The following is a 19,653-nucleotide window of genomic DNA, read 5'->3' on the forward strand; positions in this document are numbered from 1 at the left end:
GCTGGAGTGTTTGGGGGGGTAAGGGATGGAGAAGGAGTGAACGATGTAAATGCTGTAAGAGCTAAAATGCCTAAAAAGATTTAAGGGAGGTTAGATGAGGGCTTTCCTGAGTGTCTTAACATAATTATCTTTAACACGAAAAAGTAGTCTTCAATCACCCAAATTCCTGAAAAGAGTATCTAGCATCCTCTTCCATGTGAAATGGGCCCTCACTTGGGGCCAGGTAAACAGTCAAAGGATGAAGAAACAGGAGGGCTGTGCAGTGAAACAGAAGAACAAACAATAGGATGAGATGATTCAGAGAAGGCACACTGGGCAAAGAGCCCACGAGGAAAGCCAGAGGGAACAAAGCTTGGGGGAGGAGGAGAAGGAAATGGGAACAGTAAAGCCAAAGGAAACCAAACCCAAAATGAAGATAGATAGCTCATTCCAGGTGAAGTGAGTAAGGAGATGAGTCTTCAAAAAACCAGGTGAAAGGGGCTGGCCCCGTGGCAGAGTGGTTAAGTTCGCGCGCTCCGCTGCAGGCGGCCCAGTGTTTCGTTGGTTCGAATCCTGGGCGCGGACATGGCACTGCTCATCAAGCCACGCTGAGGCAGCGTCCCACATACCACAACTAGAAGAACCCACAACGAGAAATATACAACTATGTACTGGGGGGCTTTGGGGAGAAGAAGGAAAAAATAAAATCTTTAAAAAAAAAAAAAAAAAAAAAACCAGGTGAAAAGCTAACCAGAGATTTCTCGGGGCCAAACCAGAGAAGGAGATACTAAGGAGAGAAAGGGCTCATTCCCCAGCTAGGAGGATGGGGAGGACTTGCACTCCAGACTGGAGGTGGAAGCAAGGTAGATCAGCAAGAATGTCCTCGCCCCAGGGTCTGAGACTGGAAAAGAAGCTTGCATGACCTGGGGGCCCAGTCGTGCCCACTCTTCCAGTGAGCTCCTCTTCATTCCCTGGATGGGATACAGACTCTCTTTCCAGGGTCATCTGCGCCAGAACCCCTCTTATTCCCTCTGGTCAGTTTCCAGTAACTGGTGACGTGCACATATCACCACTCCTGGGCAGCCTCCATCTGGGAAGGCTCCATCCCCTTCGAGGCACATTAGGGCTCCTCCCCTCCATGCTTCCAGTGGCTTGTCTTCTCTGGGTGCCCAGCCACCAAGTCTTATTGGATAAATGACCAGAAAGGAAGGAGACTCTAGCAAAAACAAAGGGCTCACAGGCCTTAAATCTGTGCCACAGTGACTAACATGAGTGACTCATCATAATTTGCCTCAACTGTATGAGGTCAGAGCCCCAACTCCCTCACACATCCACCCTTCTGACACATAAATATAAGAAAACCCAGAAAGAGGGAAAAAATTTCAGAGTTAACTTTTCTTCATAGAGGAATTTTCTTCTTCCTAAAGAACAGTAACAATAGAAAACTTGAGACTGAGGACCTGTTTTGTCTTTAAACATTTCATTTACTAAGACAAGGTATTTAGATGTTGGTATTCAACCTTTACTACCCCAACATTATCTATAAAAGCTGTGAAATAGTTTCAACCTGGGCATAACATTTCAATAAAAAAGAACCGATAATCACACAGAATTGGTATGGGTTTGTGTTGTGGTCCTGCTTCACGCTGAGCTTACTGTAGAAGATGATTTGGCTGAGCACCAAAACCATGAAAAATGGTTTTCATCTTATTGACACGCCCATCACTGGAACCCATTGGCAAAGGAACCAAAGGTGTAATTACTCTATTCAATTGTTTGTTACTTTGTAAAAGTAGTTTTGGCAGGCATTTCAGAACATGTTCAATATACTGTGACAAAATTTAGCAAGATCAAAGTACCACACAAAGGTCTTATAACTCCTGTGTAGAGACTAACAATGCTAAGGGTGTCTGGGAAGAAGGCAGGGGCAGGAAAAAAAAAAAAAACCTGTCAGACAATTGTAGAGAAAGAACGCAAACTTCTTGTATAAAAGCATCTCTGATTCTGAACCCTAGCCATCCAAGATTATGCACAGGAATGATGCAGAAATGACTCTTGGGTCACATTCTAGCACAGTTATAGCTTCTTACCAGGGACCTCTCAGGACCTTCTGTGGTTAAGCCCAGCATCACTTCAGAGGCCGGGCCCCTTCCCTGCACTCCTTACCCTCTGTCCTCTCTCTCACTTCAGGGGCTAGGCCAGCTGGCTTGACTCAATCACTGCCAATGCCCACTCCATTCATGAGGGTCTTCTCACCAAGGCTACACCTTCTACTGTCACTCTTCCCAGCACTGCTCTTCCTTAGCCTCCTATATCAGTCAAGGGTCCTATCAGAAAAGAGTCTATGAAAGATGCGTGGGCAAGGTTCAGGGACCCAACAGGAGATGTTGCAGCATACATGGGCTAGTAAGGACAAGACTTTAACAGCCACAGGTAGGAGGGCCTAGGGGAAGACACAGCTTTACTGGAGGCTAGAGGGAGCTGAAGCGACCAAGGAGGGACTGCCCAGCAGTAGCTGTAGTTACAGATGGTCACAGACACTGCCAACACCACCCTGAAAAAGAGGGAGGAGAGAGAGATTCCCCTGACTTCTCTCTCCTCCTGGCCTTCCACTGACTGAACCCAAACCAAAGCCAGATGGCAAGAGAGCCCCAGTGATGAATATCCACAGAGGGCAGCCTCCAAGGTACAGATTAGAAAAAAAAGGGTAGAGAGTACACGGGATGGACAAACAGAATAATCAGCAGAGCTGCCATGAGCCTTTATGTCCCAAATGCTCATCACTTCTTTTTTAACTCTGTGGAAACCATGAAGTGGAGTTTCCAATATTGTTAATTCAATAAAGGTCTTACAGTCATGGTCTTCCATCTTGGTTTGGCCTTCCATCATGTAGAACGGCAAATAGAAAACCAGGTAGCCTCCTGGCCTCAGTAATTTTCTGATGAAGGTCACCAAACTTTTCAGGCCCTTTAGACCAGTGCTACCAGGTATGCACCATAAACTGGCAGCATCAACATCATGTGGGACTTGACAGAAATGCATATTCTTGGGCCCCATCCATGAGCCACTATATTAAAGCCTCTAAGATTGGGGCCCTGGAATTTGTGTTTTAACAAGCCATCCAGGGATTCTCAGATATGCTAAAGTTTGAGAAGTCTTCCTTCAGACCCCATCTTCGACTTTAGGGAGAACAGTCCATAGATAACCTATCAGAGACCCTTGGACTAAATGGAGTCCAGCCTAAGGAGCCCCTGACTCTTCTGGCTTCCACACTATGACTGTCAGCAACATACCAATGTTTGAGTCTCAGTTTCCTTCTTAATTGCTAACAATAAAACCAATACGATCTCTTTCAGCTTTCAAAGGGATAGAAGATCCCTTGGAATCCCTCAGATCTGTCATGTCAGGCAACGATGACGATATTGATGATGATGATAACAGCAATGACAATAGCAGCAGTCACACTTACTAAACCTTCTCTACATAACTAGCTCTGTCTTACTAGTGCTGTGCATATTAATTTACTTAGTCTCACCACCCTGTGAAGTGGGCACTGCCTTTGCTTCACAGATGGTGAGGTTGTGGCATATAGAAGAGCTCAGTTACCTGCCTTTGAGTCTACATAAGAAAGGAATATCTATTCCAGAGTTATGAAAATAGTAAAACAAGAAAGTATATGAAAGCATGTTGTAGACATAAAGCAATATATAAATGGCAGAATGAACAGCCAACTACTGATGAACTGAATTTGCTGAGTGTTTTAAGCTCTAAATTCATGAGATATTCAAGGTAGATTAGAATATGACTAGGCGTGTGGTTTTTTTTTTAAGGAGTTATGTGCCAAAAAGAGTGGGAAATTCGAATGCCTCAACAGGTGTTATTTGAAGGTTTCTGATAAATTTGAAATAGTACAGGAAAACAAATGTTGATGCTAATTTAAGGCTAAGAGATAGCTTTCATTGATGACAAGAAATAGCAATAAACCTCTTACCTAAAAGAAGATAAAACTATTTGGTAAGATCCCACCAGACCCAAAGCAATGACATCACAAGTTCTCTTCCAACATCTCTCTCAGAATTCTGTTTATGGCCAAACATACCATTTAATCTTCTAGAAACAGATTTATGGTTATGTTCTTTTTACTCTTTCGATATGACAAGTTCTCAATTTAATCAGATTCCTCCTGCATCTTCAAATGCTCTATTAATGCATTATCTCTCCCATCCCCAACTCAAGAGATGTGGTGAATATTAAAGATCCATTTGTCTAAGATACGCCTCAAAATGTTCTAGGGGTTGAGTTGGCATCTCAATGGAGAAGGACCGCTGCTCTGACCTGATCAGACAAGGAGCAAGACATGAAAACTGGTCCCCTCTCCCACCATCGATTCTCATGATAGAACAGTGGTATTCCACTTTAGGGACAGAGACTCAGAAAGGTTAGTTGGCTTATTCCAGGTCAAACAGTCTTGAGATGATACACAGAAAAACGTTCTCTCTACCATACCACAGACAAATTCTATTTTAACAGATTGAAATAAGCATCATACTTCCCCTGTTTCTAAAAGGAATTATCACATATCTTCCCTTTTTTCCTACAAAAGAAGACTTCATACCTATATATAAATTCACAGCACAATATGAAGAAGCAAACCATTTGTAGTGTTTGTTCATTATCGTCAACATTTAGAGTGTTAGACCAAGCAGAAGAGATAAGCTGTTCACTTCCCTCAATAGTAACAGGAGAGAGTAAAACAAATTTACAGTCAGCACCAAAGGCATAAGTGTTGGGCAATCACAAGTATTTGCATGTACACCTCATAACAGCTGCAGGTAAATGATTTGACAAGGTCAAATTCAACTGAACGACAAAACCACCAATGGGGCTGGAGTTTAAGTTGCTAGACCAGCTAGGAAAAAAACACAGGACGACAACCAGCTAGATTGCAGAAGCCCTGAATTTCAGGACTCTCTAACTTTAGTCAAGGTTTGTTTTGCCTTATTAGAAATCCTGAATTATGTTTTTTCTACAGATAACACAAATGGTACCAAATGAAAGAAAGGTATTTTACAAGGGAGAAGCCATGTCTCATGAACAAAGCAGATAAAATACAAAAAAATGACCAACTGAGTCACAGAAGGTAAGATCTGCCAACTCCCCACACAAAGTACGGAGACTCAGAGGCTAGTCTGAATCGACCGACATTTGTGTATACTCGTGGTTCTCAGTTTTAAAAAATAAGAAATACTTTCAAATTTTACTTTAAAAAATCTGAAATTATTTTTCAATAATTATATATATAAATATATAGATATATAAGCTTTATATTTCTATATAATTTCATTTAAAAGAATTTTGGTTTCTTCTACCTTCAACATTACTCTGAGGCTATTTATGCTTTTTGTAGGAAAAATTTAAATTTATTCTTCTCTGACATTTAAATCATTACCTAAGCAATAAAAATTGTTAATATAATCTTAATTCACACTTTTCACAGTTCATAAATAGATACGGTTTGTGTTTGTATGCACATTTTAAAGCTGTGACTTACTTTGATGTTTCTACAGATAAACTATACAGCTACATTTAAAAACTGAAACACGACTTGCCAAAGTTCCTTTATTCTAAGATACCACAATTTTAAGACACACCATCAATTTAATAATAGCTTTACAGGGGAAAAGAAAGCACCCCATTTAATAATTATATCGGTTGTAACATGCATCCCTATTTAAAAAGTGTTATAATGAAAAAGAGAGAGAGAGAGAGACTATAATCGAGGAGATACACTAATTATTTCACTTAGAGAGGGGATACAGCAGAATAGGGAGACCTCCTAATATGAAGCCCGATTTCTTGGGTTCAAAATTTGGCTTCTCCATTTACTGGATGATCTCAGGCAGCTTACTTAGCCTCTCTGTACCTCATTTCCCTCTTTGGAAAAAAAAGAGGACAGTGAGAGCATCTGCCACCTAAGGCTGCTGTGAGGATTAAATGAGTTAATGTTCTTAAAGCACTTCAAACAACCTGACACCATCAATGTACTATAAGGATTTGTTAAATAATAGTAATCACCACCATCACCATCACCACCACTACCACCACCTCCCAGGGCTCACTGAAGCATTTGCTACATTCTAAGGCAAACAATATCCAATTCAACAAACCGGTAAAATACTTTAATTCAAGGAAATACTGACAACTGAATGAGCGCTTGATACTATGCTAGGTTTTTAGAGGAAGGAAAGATAAACAGTAAAATAATTATAGAATGATGGTGCTTCTCTCTAGAAGGCAGGGTAGGGAAGGCCCTTTTAACCAGGGGTCTGTGGCGACCCAGGCTTCATAACATCCACAGGCCCTCCGGAGTGAGATGCAAAATTCCATCCCCACGTGCACTCTTCTGGGGGGGCTATCCTCTGATTCTTAAAAAGGCCTGGGATCCAAAAAAAAGTTAAGAGCCAATCACTTAGGGTAATCACGCCACGTTAACAGGTAAATATACCAAAGTTTAATTTTATTGAAAGATATTTGTGTATTCTCAATGATTTTATTCCACCGTAAATAGGTTCATTTACTTTGATAGGTATGCGCACTTCCCACTTCCTGATCAAGTTTCTTAAATATTAAAGAAGTCACAGGCATAAACATAAATCCTGGATTACAAGAAACTCATTCTACCTCTTCTTCCAGTCTTCCACACGCTCCAGAAAAGAAACCTACTTGCCTTATAAATCTCAAAGCACATTTGTAGTATGGAGCGAGTCAGCTCCAAACCTCCCGAGAAAACCATGGCTCCTGGGATGAGTCATCCCAGACCTCCAGGGCTGCAGTACAATGGCTGGTTCCGCTGGGGGATGACAGACAGCTGCTGCTCAAGCCATCGCCAAACTTGGCAGTAATTAAAGACTGATCCCGGAAGCCATAACTGAAGACACTGGAAAGAAAACTAGCCGTGTTTTACACTAAGATTTGAAATGTCTCACGCACCCATTGTTTCAATACACCACAGGTTATAATTAAGTCAAAGTCTTAGAAAACATGGTATTGTGGGGAAGCCACAGATTTTGGAATCAGACAGTCCTAGGCTCCATTCTGCCTCTACTACTTTCTAGCTGGGTGACCATGGACAAGTTACTTAACCTCTCTGGACTGTAGTTTCCTCATAGGTGAAAATACCTCCTACCTTTAGGGGACTATTGAAATTCACTCTGAAAAAGATGTGCCAGTATCCACAATGGCCTCTGTGGACTTTTCCCTTTCCCATATCCATTTATGAATGATTTATCATAATAATTTGCCACAAAAAAATAAAGTCACTGATTTTAACTATTTTGCCTTCACAGAAAATCTTAGAACTTCTCATGAACTACTTCCAGGTCACATAGCATTACTGGAATTATCAGTATTCTCAACAAGGGTTGTTATGCAATATTGGGGCAAAAAAAATCACAAGTACTCAAAGTCATCACCAGTGACTTTTCTCCCACCTTTCCAGCTATTTTCAGCCATACAAGTCACCAATTACTGCCAAGTCAATTTCAGAGACAGTGCAAGTGTGAAACTATTTTGTTATGGTACCAGTATTTAGACACCACCTAAAATATGCACTATATGTTAGGATATCACATTTTTTAAAAACGTGGGATCTGACATTGCATATGAAAGCAAAATTTTTTTTGTGCCTATATTTCCATAAATACGTCTATGAAAGTCCCTTTGCCTAGAATAAGCATCTGCTGGGGAAGGAAAAATTTAAGCGCCAATGTGCCCAAAATTTTCCATATATTGTCTCTATTCTCGGAAAAACCTGATCCATGGAATATCTCATTACAAAGGAAGAAACTGAGTCTTAGAGAGCTCAGAGAATAACTCATGCAAGACACAGATTTCAGAGGCACTGGGATTCATTCACACCCAGTTTCTGAAGCCATAGCCCATGCTCTTTTCCTCTGATCTAATTATGTAACCAAAGCCTTACGAGAGGTCAAAGGGGAGAGAAAGAGAGAGAGTAAATACAGCATTAACTTGCCACTGAGTTCCTTTGCTAGAATTCACATGAAATTAAAATAGAATAAATGAATCTATAATTTCTTTTCCTTCTTCCCAAATAAATATATTCAGAAGTGATTTCCATGGAGTCTTACTTTATCTGTAGCCATGGTCAACACAGTTTTATAATACAGTGTCAAGGTTTGAGCTGGTAGGAAGTCAGTGTTTCTCCAATAAGATCATTTCATATCTGATCTGACTCACCTGCCCTGGCAGACCACGCCTCCCTTGATGGCCTTAGTCTTCCGACAGGCTACTCTAAGCAGATAAGAACAAAGTAGGGGGGCAAACTCACAAGTTTTTTTTGGATTGGCCTTGATCAAGGTGGGCCTGGGTGATTTCTGCTTATGACACACTTATTGCTACTCTTAATTTTCGTAAACATTAGTTACCATTCACCTGTATCCACAATACTTCCCCTCCTTCCCTGTGTCCTCACCCAGTAGGTCAATCACAAGCATCTGTGTGCTCACATGAAAGAAAAATTAACGTCTGGCATTACCAGCAGCATCACTGATCACTCTCAGAGTAGTAAGGTCATCTCAGCAAGTACTTTAAGGCTACGGCAGCTTACAGTAAACAGACCTTTGCCCTCAGTGCATTTGAGGAAAACCAGAGAGTCAATTCAGAGGATGGACTATGGAGCCAGACTGGCTGGATTCAAACCTCCCTCCCTCCACCCACTTGGTGATCTTGGGTAAATTATATCTGTGTTTCAGTTTCCTCATCTGTAGAATGCAAATAACAGCATCTAACTCATAGGCTTGTTGTAAGAGTTAAAGGAAATTTATATCAGAATATGCATGGCACATAATTAAGTGTTATGAAGCATTAGCCATTGATTTTTTTTTTAAAGATTGGCCCTGAGCTAACATCTGTTGCCAATCTTTTTTTTCTTCTTCTTCTTCTTCTTCCCCCCAAAGCCCCCCAGTACATAGTTGTATATTCTACCTGTAGGTCCTTCTAGTTCTGCTATGTGGGACGTCACCTCAGCCTGGCTTGATGAGCAGTGCTAGGTCTGTGCCCAGGATTCAAACCAGCGAAACTCCAGGCCACCAAAGCAGAGAGTGCAAACTTAAGCACTCGGCCACAGGGCCAACCACCACTGATTTTAATTTAAATACAAAGAACAAATTAGATGTTTTGCCTGTAAGTTATATGTATAAAATGACTATAAATTGGGAGTACTGGTATAACTTGGAGCAGTGTGTGTTCCCCAGTCAACAAAGTCTTATTTCTGGCAGAGGAGGGTACTAAGTCACATCTAAAGTGTTCCAGCTTGGACAAAGGAAATGGGCTACCTTGTTCCCCTTTGCGAGGGAATCATCTGGGTAGAGAGTGTAAATGAAAAAGAGAACCACATGCAGAGAGCCACCAGCTAGCTGTTCTTCCAGTTTCTAAAGTGTGAAGGCACCTGCCATGCCATAGGGACCTGGCTGAGAGCAGGGTGGCTCCAGAGAAGAGGTCAGGGTGGAGAAGAGCAACCCAAAGGCTGAGGAGCCCTGGAGGACTTTGGTGAACAGTCAACTTGGCACAACTGATGAATCATTCTGGCTGCTGTACATGAAACAGATTTCAAGGAGACGAAGAAGGAGGCAGAGGACTGCAGAAAAGACCAAAATAAGTAGCAGCCAAAACCCAAAATAAGTCAGTCCCAGCACTCTGACAATATATATAGAAAGAGGCAACAGTAGTTACAGCTATTGCATTAGAAGGAGAAAATGACAGTCTCAGAAACAGCCCGATGAGAATTTAAAAAGAAACAAAAACCCAAGATGGAAGGCTTAAGACCAACCACTAAGAGAGGCAAAAGTTGGAGGAAATGAGCGGTTTTCAGTAAAAACAATCAGTGCTTCTTGGGAGAATGGCTGACTTCAGGTCCACAGCAGGCAATGTACAAGCTAAGCTTAGAATATCTTGTGCCAGGAAGCAAGAAAGTTATCAGAGACTCTCGAGACCTTGTAAAAAGTATACAGAAGGTAAGAACAAATTGAGCGTCAAAAAGAATATGGACGGTAATGGATTGAAACAAATACATTAACATCCACAAGTTCTTAATGATATTTAAAAAGGAAAACTTACTGATTATCATGGGAGGTTGTTAGGGCAACAAATCATTACTCAGAAAATTGATAAAAGGAAAAAGTTAAGCCTTTTCCCTGTCTTTCCTACACAATCTGAATTTTAGGAGACCCAAACAGTTCATGAGGGGAAGTTCTTTATAGACAGAATTTCCACCTAAAAAATGCAAGAGGAATGATATCAAAAAAGACAAGAAATAAGCATTGGTGAGGATGTGGAGAAAAGGGAACCCTTGTGCACTGCTGGTGGGAATGTAAACTGATGCAGCTACTATGGAAAACAGTATGGAGGTTCCTCAAGAAATTCAAAATAGAACTACCATATGATCCAGCAATTACGCTTCTGGGTATTTATCTGAAGAAAACAAAAACACTAACTTGAGAAAACATCTGCACCCCCAGGTACACTGCAGCATTATTTACAACAGCCAAGAAATGGAAACAACCTAAGCATCCGATGGATGAATAAAGAAAACACGGTATATTAAATGCAAAGGAATATTATTCAGTTATAAAAAAGAATGAAATATTGCCATTTGCAACAACATGGATGGACCTTGAAGGCATTATGCTAAGTGAAATAAGTCAGACAGAGAAAGACAAATACTATATGATCTCACTTATATGTGGAATCTTAAAAAAACCCAAAAACCAAGCTTATAGATACAGAGAACAGACTGGCAGTTGCTGGGGTGAGGGTGGGGGTATGAAATGGATGAAGGGAGTCAAAAGGTTCAAGCTTCTAGTCATGAAACAAATGTCATGGGGATGTAATGTAGAGCACAGAGACTATAGTTAATAATACAAAACTGCATATTTGAAAGTTGCTAAAAGAGTAGATCTTAAAAGTTCTCATCACAAAGGAAAAATATCTGGGGCCGGCCCCGTGGCCGAGTGGTTGGGTTCACACGCTCCGCTTTCACAGCCCAGGATTTCGCTGGTTCGATCCTGGGCGTGGACATGGCACCGCTCGTCAGGCTATGCTGAGACGATGTCCCACATGCCACAACTAAAATATACAACTGTGTACCGGGGGAATTTGGGGAGAAAAAGCAGGAAAAAAAAAAAGATTTTAAAAAAAAGAAAAAAAATCTGTAACTATGTATGGTGATGGATGTTAACTAGACTCATTGTAGTGATCATTTCACAATACACACAAATACCAAATCATTATGCTGTACACCTGAAACTAATATAATGTTGTGTGTTAATTTTACCTCAATAAAAAAAAGAAAAAAGTATAGACACTAAAAAAAAAGAGGAACGATAGATTTAGATCATCACCATTGTGCAGCCCCCAATGAAATGGATCTAGGCCACAACCATCGATGTTGCTAAAATCTTAGGTGAAAGGTAAGCTGACTCCACCTGAACCCACTAACCAATCTTAACATCTCAAAAAGAGACATCCAGACATCATGCGTCTTGTGATGTGATGCAACAGATTTTACATAGCACCACCTACAAAGGATGTGTGCCTTTGAACCTGAATCTAATCAGGCTTCTACATCTAACTGCCAGATTACAGGAAACAAGAAGAATAGAGGAACAAATTAAATGACACCACAAGCAAGAAATCAGCCCCGAAAGTGGGATATTCTACTAAACAAATGACCCGCTCTCTCACCATCAAATCAATGGCATGAAAAGGGGTGGGAGGTACCATTATAAAATAAAATAGATTTTAAAACCTAACAACCAAAGGCAATGTATGTACCTTGTTTAGTTCCTGATTCTAACAAATCATAAGTAAAAAGACATCTTTGAGAAAACTCGAAAATGAGAATTACATTAAGGAATTATTGTTAATATTTTTAGGTGTGAAAAGGCAGAGAAGTTTTTTTTTTTAGAAAAAAAGTTCTTATTGGAGATGTAAACTGAAACATTTATGAGATGACATGATGTGTAGGATTTTGCTTTTAAATACATCAGCCCCCTCAAAAAATGTGGGGAAAGGGAAAATATATGAAACAAGGCTGGCCAAATTTCTAACTGTCGAATTGGGTGTTTATTATACTGTTCTCTCACAATCTCCATAAGACAAAGTTCTAAAAAAAATGGTTAAAAGGTTTGGATGGGAATTCAAGGTGTGCCTGATCTTACCACTGATTTTTAGGAGGTGCTAGGGTCCTCCCACAAAGCAAAACTTAACCTAAAGAGTCCACTTAGCATAAAGATGTGCAAAGAATCTTAATCAATTTGTGTTTTCAATTCAACATAAGTAGAAGTGACTGAACCAAGGAACCAGGAGTTCTGCAGTATTAACCAAATGTCAGCTTAATTTTTCCCAGTAAGAGATTTCATATACGGCACCCAGATTGGGCAACACAACCCACAAAGAGCTCACTTGGTGACAGTTGGTATCAGATTGTGCAGATTTGTTGGAGCCCCAGGCAGCATGGACAGGAGCCACAAGTATTCCTAAATCAGATCTTGGTCAATACAGACATTGCAAACTTTCTTACCAACTTGTGTAACATGCAGAGCTGCTTTTCTCTCTTTCTTTCTTTCTTTTTTTTTTTTTTTTTTTTACCAATGGTAGTGAATTTGTGTTAACTTGTCCCTATAACCACTCAGTTGTAGTCGGGAAGCACAGCCCATGAGATACTAAAGGTCCACAGAAGGATCTATGCCATGATTTGTTAGCATCAGTATCACTGCCCTGACCAAGGGGTAACCAGATGACCCTGGAGGCTGGCAAGTCACCAACTGGTTTGGTACATATTTCACCTGTTTTTCTCTTTCCTTCAAACCCATTCTGTTATGGACCAAATGTTTGTATTTCCTCAAAATTCATACATTGAATCCCTAACCCCCAGTGTGACGGCATTTGGAGACGGGGCCTGTGGGAGATATTTAGGGTGAGACTAGGTCATGAAGGTGGGGCCGCCATGATGGAATTAGTGACCTTATAAGAAAAGGAAGAGAGCTATCTCTCTCCCTCCATGTGCACCAAGGAATGGCATTCCTCTCCCTGTGGGGACACAGGGAGAAGGCGCTATCTTCAGGCCAAGAAGAGAGCTCTCACCAGAAACCAAAAAAGCTGGCACCTTGATCTTGGATATCCCAGCCTCCAGAACTGTGAGAAAATAAATTCCTGTTGTTTAAGCCACCCAGTCTGTGGTATTTTGTTACGGCAGCCTGAGCGGACTAAGACAGGTACATATTCACCTATTTTTCTTTCTTTCAAATTCCTTCCTACCTCTTTGTAAGGTGAAGTTTCCAAAATCACACAGGTGGTTCCAAAGACAAAGAAGGGGAAAATAGTTGAAAATCATGGGTTTCCAACATTGAAAAATTTGACAGTCTTCCTCCAATAAAAAACTGGCCATATGCTAATGAAATGTGTTTGGAATGTCCCAAAGAGAAGTCATACAGTATCAGAACCAAAGACAGGTCAATAAAGTATACATTATTAGAAGTAACTACATTTAGAATAATTAGGAAGATAACGATAAGTAGGTATATTAGCAAGGAGCACATCATCATCCCAGGCAGCGAGCGAGAAACACAAGCATGTGAACCTATGCAGATGAACACTACAGATCTAGCTATACACAAACCCTCAGCCATTCTCCTCACGGAGCACCTAGCTGCCCTCACGTCTTCAGTATCCTGTGCCATGAAAAAGTAACTGTCAAGGATAACAGGAACGCGATTTGACCTACTTTTCCCTAGATTCCTGCCAAGTCTATAACTCTGGTTCTTGAGTTTACTTAGCTGTCACATCTTTGGGACACATTTCCTCACTTTCTTTGCAGGCAATCCTGTATGCCACTTGTTAAGGTCACTTGTGGGCAGTTTCTAAACTCCCCTGGTCTGGACTTAAATATGTCCTATCACACCCAGCTAATCCTCAGAACATCTTCTGAGGTACATCATGGACAGTCATCCCCACACAGGACGAAAAATGCCCAGGAGAGGGAAACGCAGCCTAGAGAGGCTGAAGACCCACCTCAATTCAGACCCTCGCCTACCCAAAGGAAGCCACAGCAAAACAAGTGCTTCTCCCTCACTCTCAAGTTTCCACAAACCGATCTTTGCAAGAGCTGAAAGTCCTCCAGTGAGGTCTTCTTTTAGGCAGACAACCAAGACTTCAATTTTTTTTTTTAATTACAGCCCCCAAAATCTACATTGTTGCAGCTTCCCAATAAAGCCTGCTTAATGATGACAAATTTTTAAAGACCGAGTAGAGCCCACCAAAGGTGCCCCAAAGCCCTGACGAGCAGAGAAACCTGAGTAAGCCTGAGGCCCGGGCCGGCCGGCTGAGTGGCTTGTGAAAGCTCCCAGAAGCCGATCAGCAGGCTGTCCAGGTTCTCTTAACGTACAAAACATGTCTGACCTGCTCAGGCCATTGGATGCACTTAGAACCCAACAAGACACACTCCTTCACCAGGAGATCATATCGGAACACACCATCAGGAAGTCAGGACTGTAGATTCTAGGGGGCGTGCACCCCCTAAGGGGGCGTCACCAAGTCCTAAGCGCTGGCGACTCTGGAACCCGGGAGCTAGACGCTCGCCCGGGAACTTCCAACTCCTGGGTCTGCCCTCGCCGGTGCCAGCGGCCAGAGCCCGACCCGATGCCCAAAGCTTGCATGCAACAGGGCGTCCGAAACGAGCGCACACGTCCCACGCCTCCTGCAAATGGGGATCCCACTCGGGGGGCCTGAGGCTTGCTGTCGGGACAGGGCTGGCCGGCTGCTCGACACCCGGACACCTGCAGCTGCCCCTCGGGGGAGAGGCAAACAGCCCTTCTTCCGGCGATGCCCGCGTCCGGCAGCCTGAATTCACGTGCCCTTGGGTTAAGTCAGGTGCCACAGGGGAAGGAGAAACCGTCGTTCACTGGGGGGCACCCCACGACGCCGCAGTCCCAGGCTCCTCTGCTGCCCCGTCCGGCACCAGGGCGCCCTTCTGCTACCTCCCCAACTTCGAGACGCGCCCCTCAGCGGCCCGGGAGGGTGGGCGCGGGCTCCACGTGTGCGCCGCCCATGCCCACCCGGGCTGGGCCGGGCCACTCACCCGGCCGCCGCCGGCGCTCCGCTTTCTCCGCAGGGTGAGCCCGCTCCGCAGCAGCGCGGGCAGGTCCCGCAGCCTCGGCCGCAGCGGCGCCGGCGGCTGCTCGCGCTCCGGCTCGCGGGCGCTGGGGCTGCGGCGCAGGGCGCCGTCCGCCGCCGCCACCGCCGCGGCCAGGACCGGACTCTCGCACGGCGTCTGCATCTTGACGGAGCCCACAGCCATCCTCATGCCCCGCCGGCGGTGCGGCGCGGTGCGATGCGGCCCCGGCGCTCCTCTCCTCGCCTCCGCGCTCGCCTCCGCGCGCCGTCCGCGCCTTCGCCAGGCAGCGAGAGGGCGCGACTGCGGCTCGGCGCGGGGCGCGCTGCCAGCCGCGGCCCATTGGCGCGCGCCGCCGCCTCCCCCGCCCGCCAGGTGCGCGCGGCCCCGCCCCGCCGGCCCGCCCCCCGCGGCTCACCTCCGCCGGCCCAGCGGGCCCTCAGCCCCGCCCGGGCCCGAGAGGAGGAGGGGAGGACCCCTCGGGCACCGGCTCTTCCACAGGTGTGGACTTCCCAGAATCCTCCACCAGACTCCATCTCCCATCAGTTCCCTTTAGGCTGAAAAGTCCCGCTTCGCTCCCTTTTCCTAACAGCCAGGGTCAAGTTGGACTTCGACCAAGCGAACTGGGAGTCTGGGACACTCCTTCCTCCTCCCAACCCCTCCTTGCCTTTTGCACAGCCTAGCCCCAAATCGTAATCGCTATTCGTAGAAACGATTTTTGCCAAAGAACTTCAAAATAGACTCTGTATTCTGCTACAAATCGAACACCATTGAGACAGAATGTCCCGCCCCCCCCCCCCCCCCCGCCCCTGCTGTCCTCTCTTTGGCACACTCATCATTAAAGGATAAGACGAGAAAACTTTTGTTGGTTATGATAGGTGTTTAGCAAAATAGGTGCGAGTCTGGTGACCTGAAGGTGAATCTCTGTTAACATGTTGGAACCTGACCTTCCCTGAAAGCCTGATGCGTGTGATGACTGGGCCTGGTAAACTGCGAGGGCCTCCTGTGGTGTGAATCATTGTTTACACCATTCCAGGAGCGCGGAATAGTGGAGCATTGAGAGCGAAGCTGTTCCAGCAGGGCCTTAAGATCCAGGTGGCTGTGAATCTTCACATCCCGGCTCAGTCTGTCTTCATCAAGGGCCAGCAGCTAGGACTTTTACTCCTAGTGAGTAGAACACTGGGGACACCGTTACCTAAGACTTCTGAGAATTGAATCGGCTTATTCACTTTAAAAAAAAAGAAGATAAAATTGACAAATAAAGATTAACAGGGTGTCAGGGCCCTGAGTTGATTTACCATGATACCCTCAGGCCCTCACAAGGTAGATGCTGGCAAATATATATGGAGATGTGGCCTTGTAAGGAAAAAGGAAGAATGATCTATGACCTCTGCCCAACTTCAGATTTGGCCCAAGAGTAAATAAACATATAGAAAAACAAAGATATTGCCTTGTACTCTTGGTAACTGCCAAGTGAGTGCGGATAATGAGCATTCCCAGCCACAGGAGCAAGAAATGCTTCTGACCTGGGGTGGGCAAAGAAAAGTCAATGAAGGGAGTTAAACTGTGCCTTAAAGCTGAGTGGGGGAGATTCAACCAGATTCAGATTCAGATGAATCTGAATTCAATTCAGATTTCATCCAGAAAGAGGGATGAAGGTCCTTCAAGTAAAGAGAGAAAACGTGAGAAAAACGCCAAGGTGCTGTGACACAGGACCTATGAGGCACTGAGAATGTGTCGTGCTGGTGGGAGAGAGGGAAGCAGGAGAAAATATCAGAACAGATGCTGATGACACTCTGCCGAAAACCTTAAATCCTGTCACTTTAAGCTGTGTGCGTTTACTGGAAAGGGCCCTGCAATAAACTTTATAGTCCATTACAGTTTCCAAATACTTATCACAGATATTTATTCAAGGCTGAAATTCCACTTGTATGTACCATATAAGGCTGCCCCAGTTTATATAATGTTGAAATACTTCCGCTCCGATTGGTAAGCAGTCATCGTCCTTAGCCCCAGAGTGCCACCCCATACTCCAAGCTTCCTCCTGAAACCCCAACTGAAAGTCCGGTAGACCTTTAGTCCTGGTCCAGGAGAGGCCCTCCAGGACACTTTCGGTCAACATTCATTCTGATTAGGGGGTACTTGTGCCCTTTCACTCTTGGTAATACCTTTTGAATCACACCATGAACTTACTCTGCTCCAAAACAGAACACATATGTTCTGTCTCCTAATCCAGATTCCTGGTCTTTGCTCTCTTTTACACAGCTTCTCAAAGCAAGACCAGGGAGTTTGGATTTTGCCTCATAGATTCTATGACATTGACCAAGGGTCTAAAACTCAATATCAGTAAGGGCCTTTGGAAAGTAGGCTTGGGTTAAAGGGATAAATGACAATTGCTATTCAGCTGCTGTGTAAGGCAGACAACAGGGAATAATAGGAACATGTAAACAGAACACCTGTGTCACTATTTAGCTCAAATCAAGCAATGGTCCCACCCCAGGATGTTTGCACTTGCTAACCCCTTTGCCTGGAATACTCTTCCTCTGCAATGCTGTCCAACAGAACTTTCTGGAATGGCGGAAATGTTTTCTGCTTTGTAACCACTAGCCACATGTGGCTATTGAGGACTTGAAATGTGACTAGTGTGCCTGAAAAACTGAATTTTAAATTTTATTTAATTTTAATTAATATAAATTTAGACAGCTACATGTGGCTATGGCCTACTTATTAGAAAGCAAAGTTCTACGAATCCATGTCCGTATCTCTATTCCTTCAATTTTTTGAAGTCAAATGTTTCCATCAGTGAGGCCTTCTGTGACCATGTGACTTAAAATCATAGCCCTTCCCATCCACTCCTGACCCTTCACAGAGCATATTGCCATCTAACATTTTATGCATTTTACTATTCATTTTGTCTATGGTCCGCCTCCCCACAATAAAAATGTAAGCTCCATAAGGGCCTGAATATTTTTTTCCTCTTGTTCAGTATCTAGAACATATTAGTTGAACAGTTGAGTTTTTGTACATATGAGAACCCATTTTTCAAAAGGAGCTTAATCTGGATTTTTACATAAAATCTCCTGATTTTGCAATGTTGAAAATTTAAAAGAAAATCTAAATCCTATATATGCCAACATCACTAAGGTCAAACAAAACCACTGAGTTACCAGAGCCGATTTTTACTTACATCAAAACTAAAGTTTATGGAGATACTTATGGTAAGAAAACACAAGTTTTCTTGGCTATTTGGAGTGAAGAGAAATTGGAGACCAGGAAGATAACTCTGACAATTAATGAGCTGCAGAGAGATGAGGATCTGAATTCGTGGGGTCAGTGGAAACAGGGGTGGGGGTTATGTGTCAGACGTTAAAAAGAAAGCTGCTCAGGCCTTGGACGTGTGTTGGGGGATAGAAAAGTACTTCCAGTGGTGTTACAGATTGTATTTTACAAAGATAACCAACACAGTCTCTCCTCTCCCCCAAGATCTTCTCCAATATGATCTTGCCACTCCTCGTGAAGAAATGGAGTTTATTTCTCGGTTCCCTTGAACCTGGGCAGCCCCGGTGACTACTTTGGCCAATAGACTACAGCAGAGGTAATGGTGCCAGTTCTGTAAGTAGCCCTTAATTGGTCTGCTAACTTCCACATCCTGCCTCTTGGAATACCCGCTCTTGTGATGCTCCTACTCAGAACCCGGCTTCCTTGCTGTGAGAAGCCCAAGCCACCTGGAGGGTGCCTGTGGAGGTACTCTGGCAGCTGAACTCCCATCCAACAACCAGCATCAATTGCCGGCCAATTGTGAGCCACTTTGGACCCCGAGTCCAGCTGAGCCCTCACATGACTCCTGTACTACCAACATCTGACTGCAGCCACAGGTGAGGAGCCAAAGCAAGAACTACCCCGTGAGCCCAGTCAGTCCCACAAACTAGGAGAGATACTAATAGATTGTTTTAAGACGCTAAGTTTAGAGGTATTTGTTATACAACAATAGAGGACTAGAACACATGGTTCAAAAAAGTGTAAAGAACATACTCCCTTGTGATAAAAAAGAAGGAAATTTATATTCATATTTGTATGTGAAGAAACTTGAAATTTCTTGCAAGTGGTGGGAATTGGCTACATGGGGAAAGGAAAGAAGGGAGATTTTTCATGTATGACTTTTTATATTTTTTGTTTTTTAAAAAAAATGTAAATGAGTTACCTCTTCAAAAAGTTAAATTTAAAAAATGGCTCCAGATTTAGAGAAGTCAGGGAGGTGGGGGAGCTGGTTTTGAGGGTTTTAGCTTTGCATAGCAGTTAAACTGGCTAAACTAAAGGGCACCCAAGTGAAAATCTGACCAGCAACAGCAGAGGGTGAGCAGGAACTCAAGAGAAAGGACTAGAGATGTAGCTATGCCAGTGTTGAAAAATATGATGGTAAAGGCTGGAACTAGACTAGGATGCTCAGGGCACAGAGGATGGGCAGACACAGTTACCCCTCCCTAAGC

General features: G+C 43.6%; 1 protein-coding gene across 8 annotated transcripts in view; it reads right to left on the bottom strand.

Moving 5' to 3' along the window:
* The window catches only part of RAPGEF5 (Rap guanine nucleotide exchange factor 5), a 349,321-nt gene that overhangs the window by 205,809 nt on the left and 123,859 nt on the right, over nucleotides 1-19,653 (bottom strand). Inside the window, exon 1 of one of the 8 annotated variants that reach the window (XM_070264268.1) lies at nucleotides 15,585-15,700. The exons of 4 other annotated variants lie outside the window; for them this stretch is intronic. Coding sequence is in view for 2 of the 4 variants with exons in the window: in XM_023639352.2 (XP_023495120.2) it covers nucleotides 15,134-15,358 (225 nt within the window). In the remaining 2 variants the exon portion in view is untranslated. 8 annotated transcript variants of the gene reach the window in all.

Source organism: Equus caballus, chromosome 4, assembly GCF_041296265.1.
Source record: "Equus caballus isolate H_3958 breed thoroughbred chromosome 4, TB-T2T, whole genome shotgun sequence".
Lineage (NCBI taxonomy): Eukaryota > Metazoa > Chordata > Mammalia > Perissodactyla > Equidae > Equus > Equus caballus.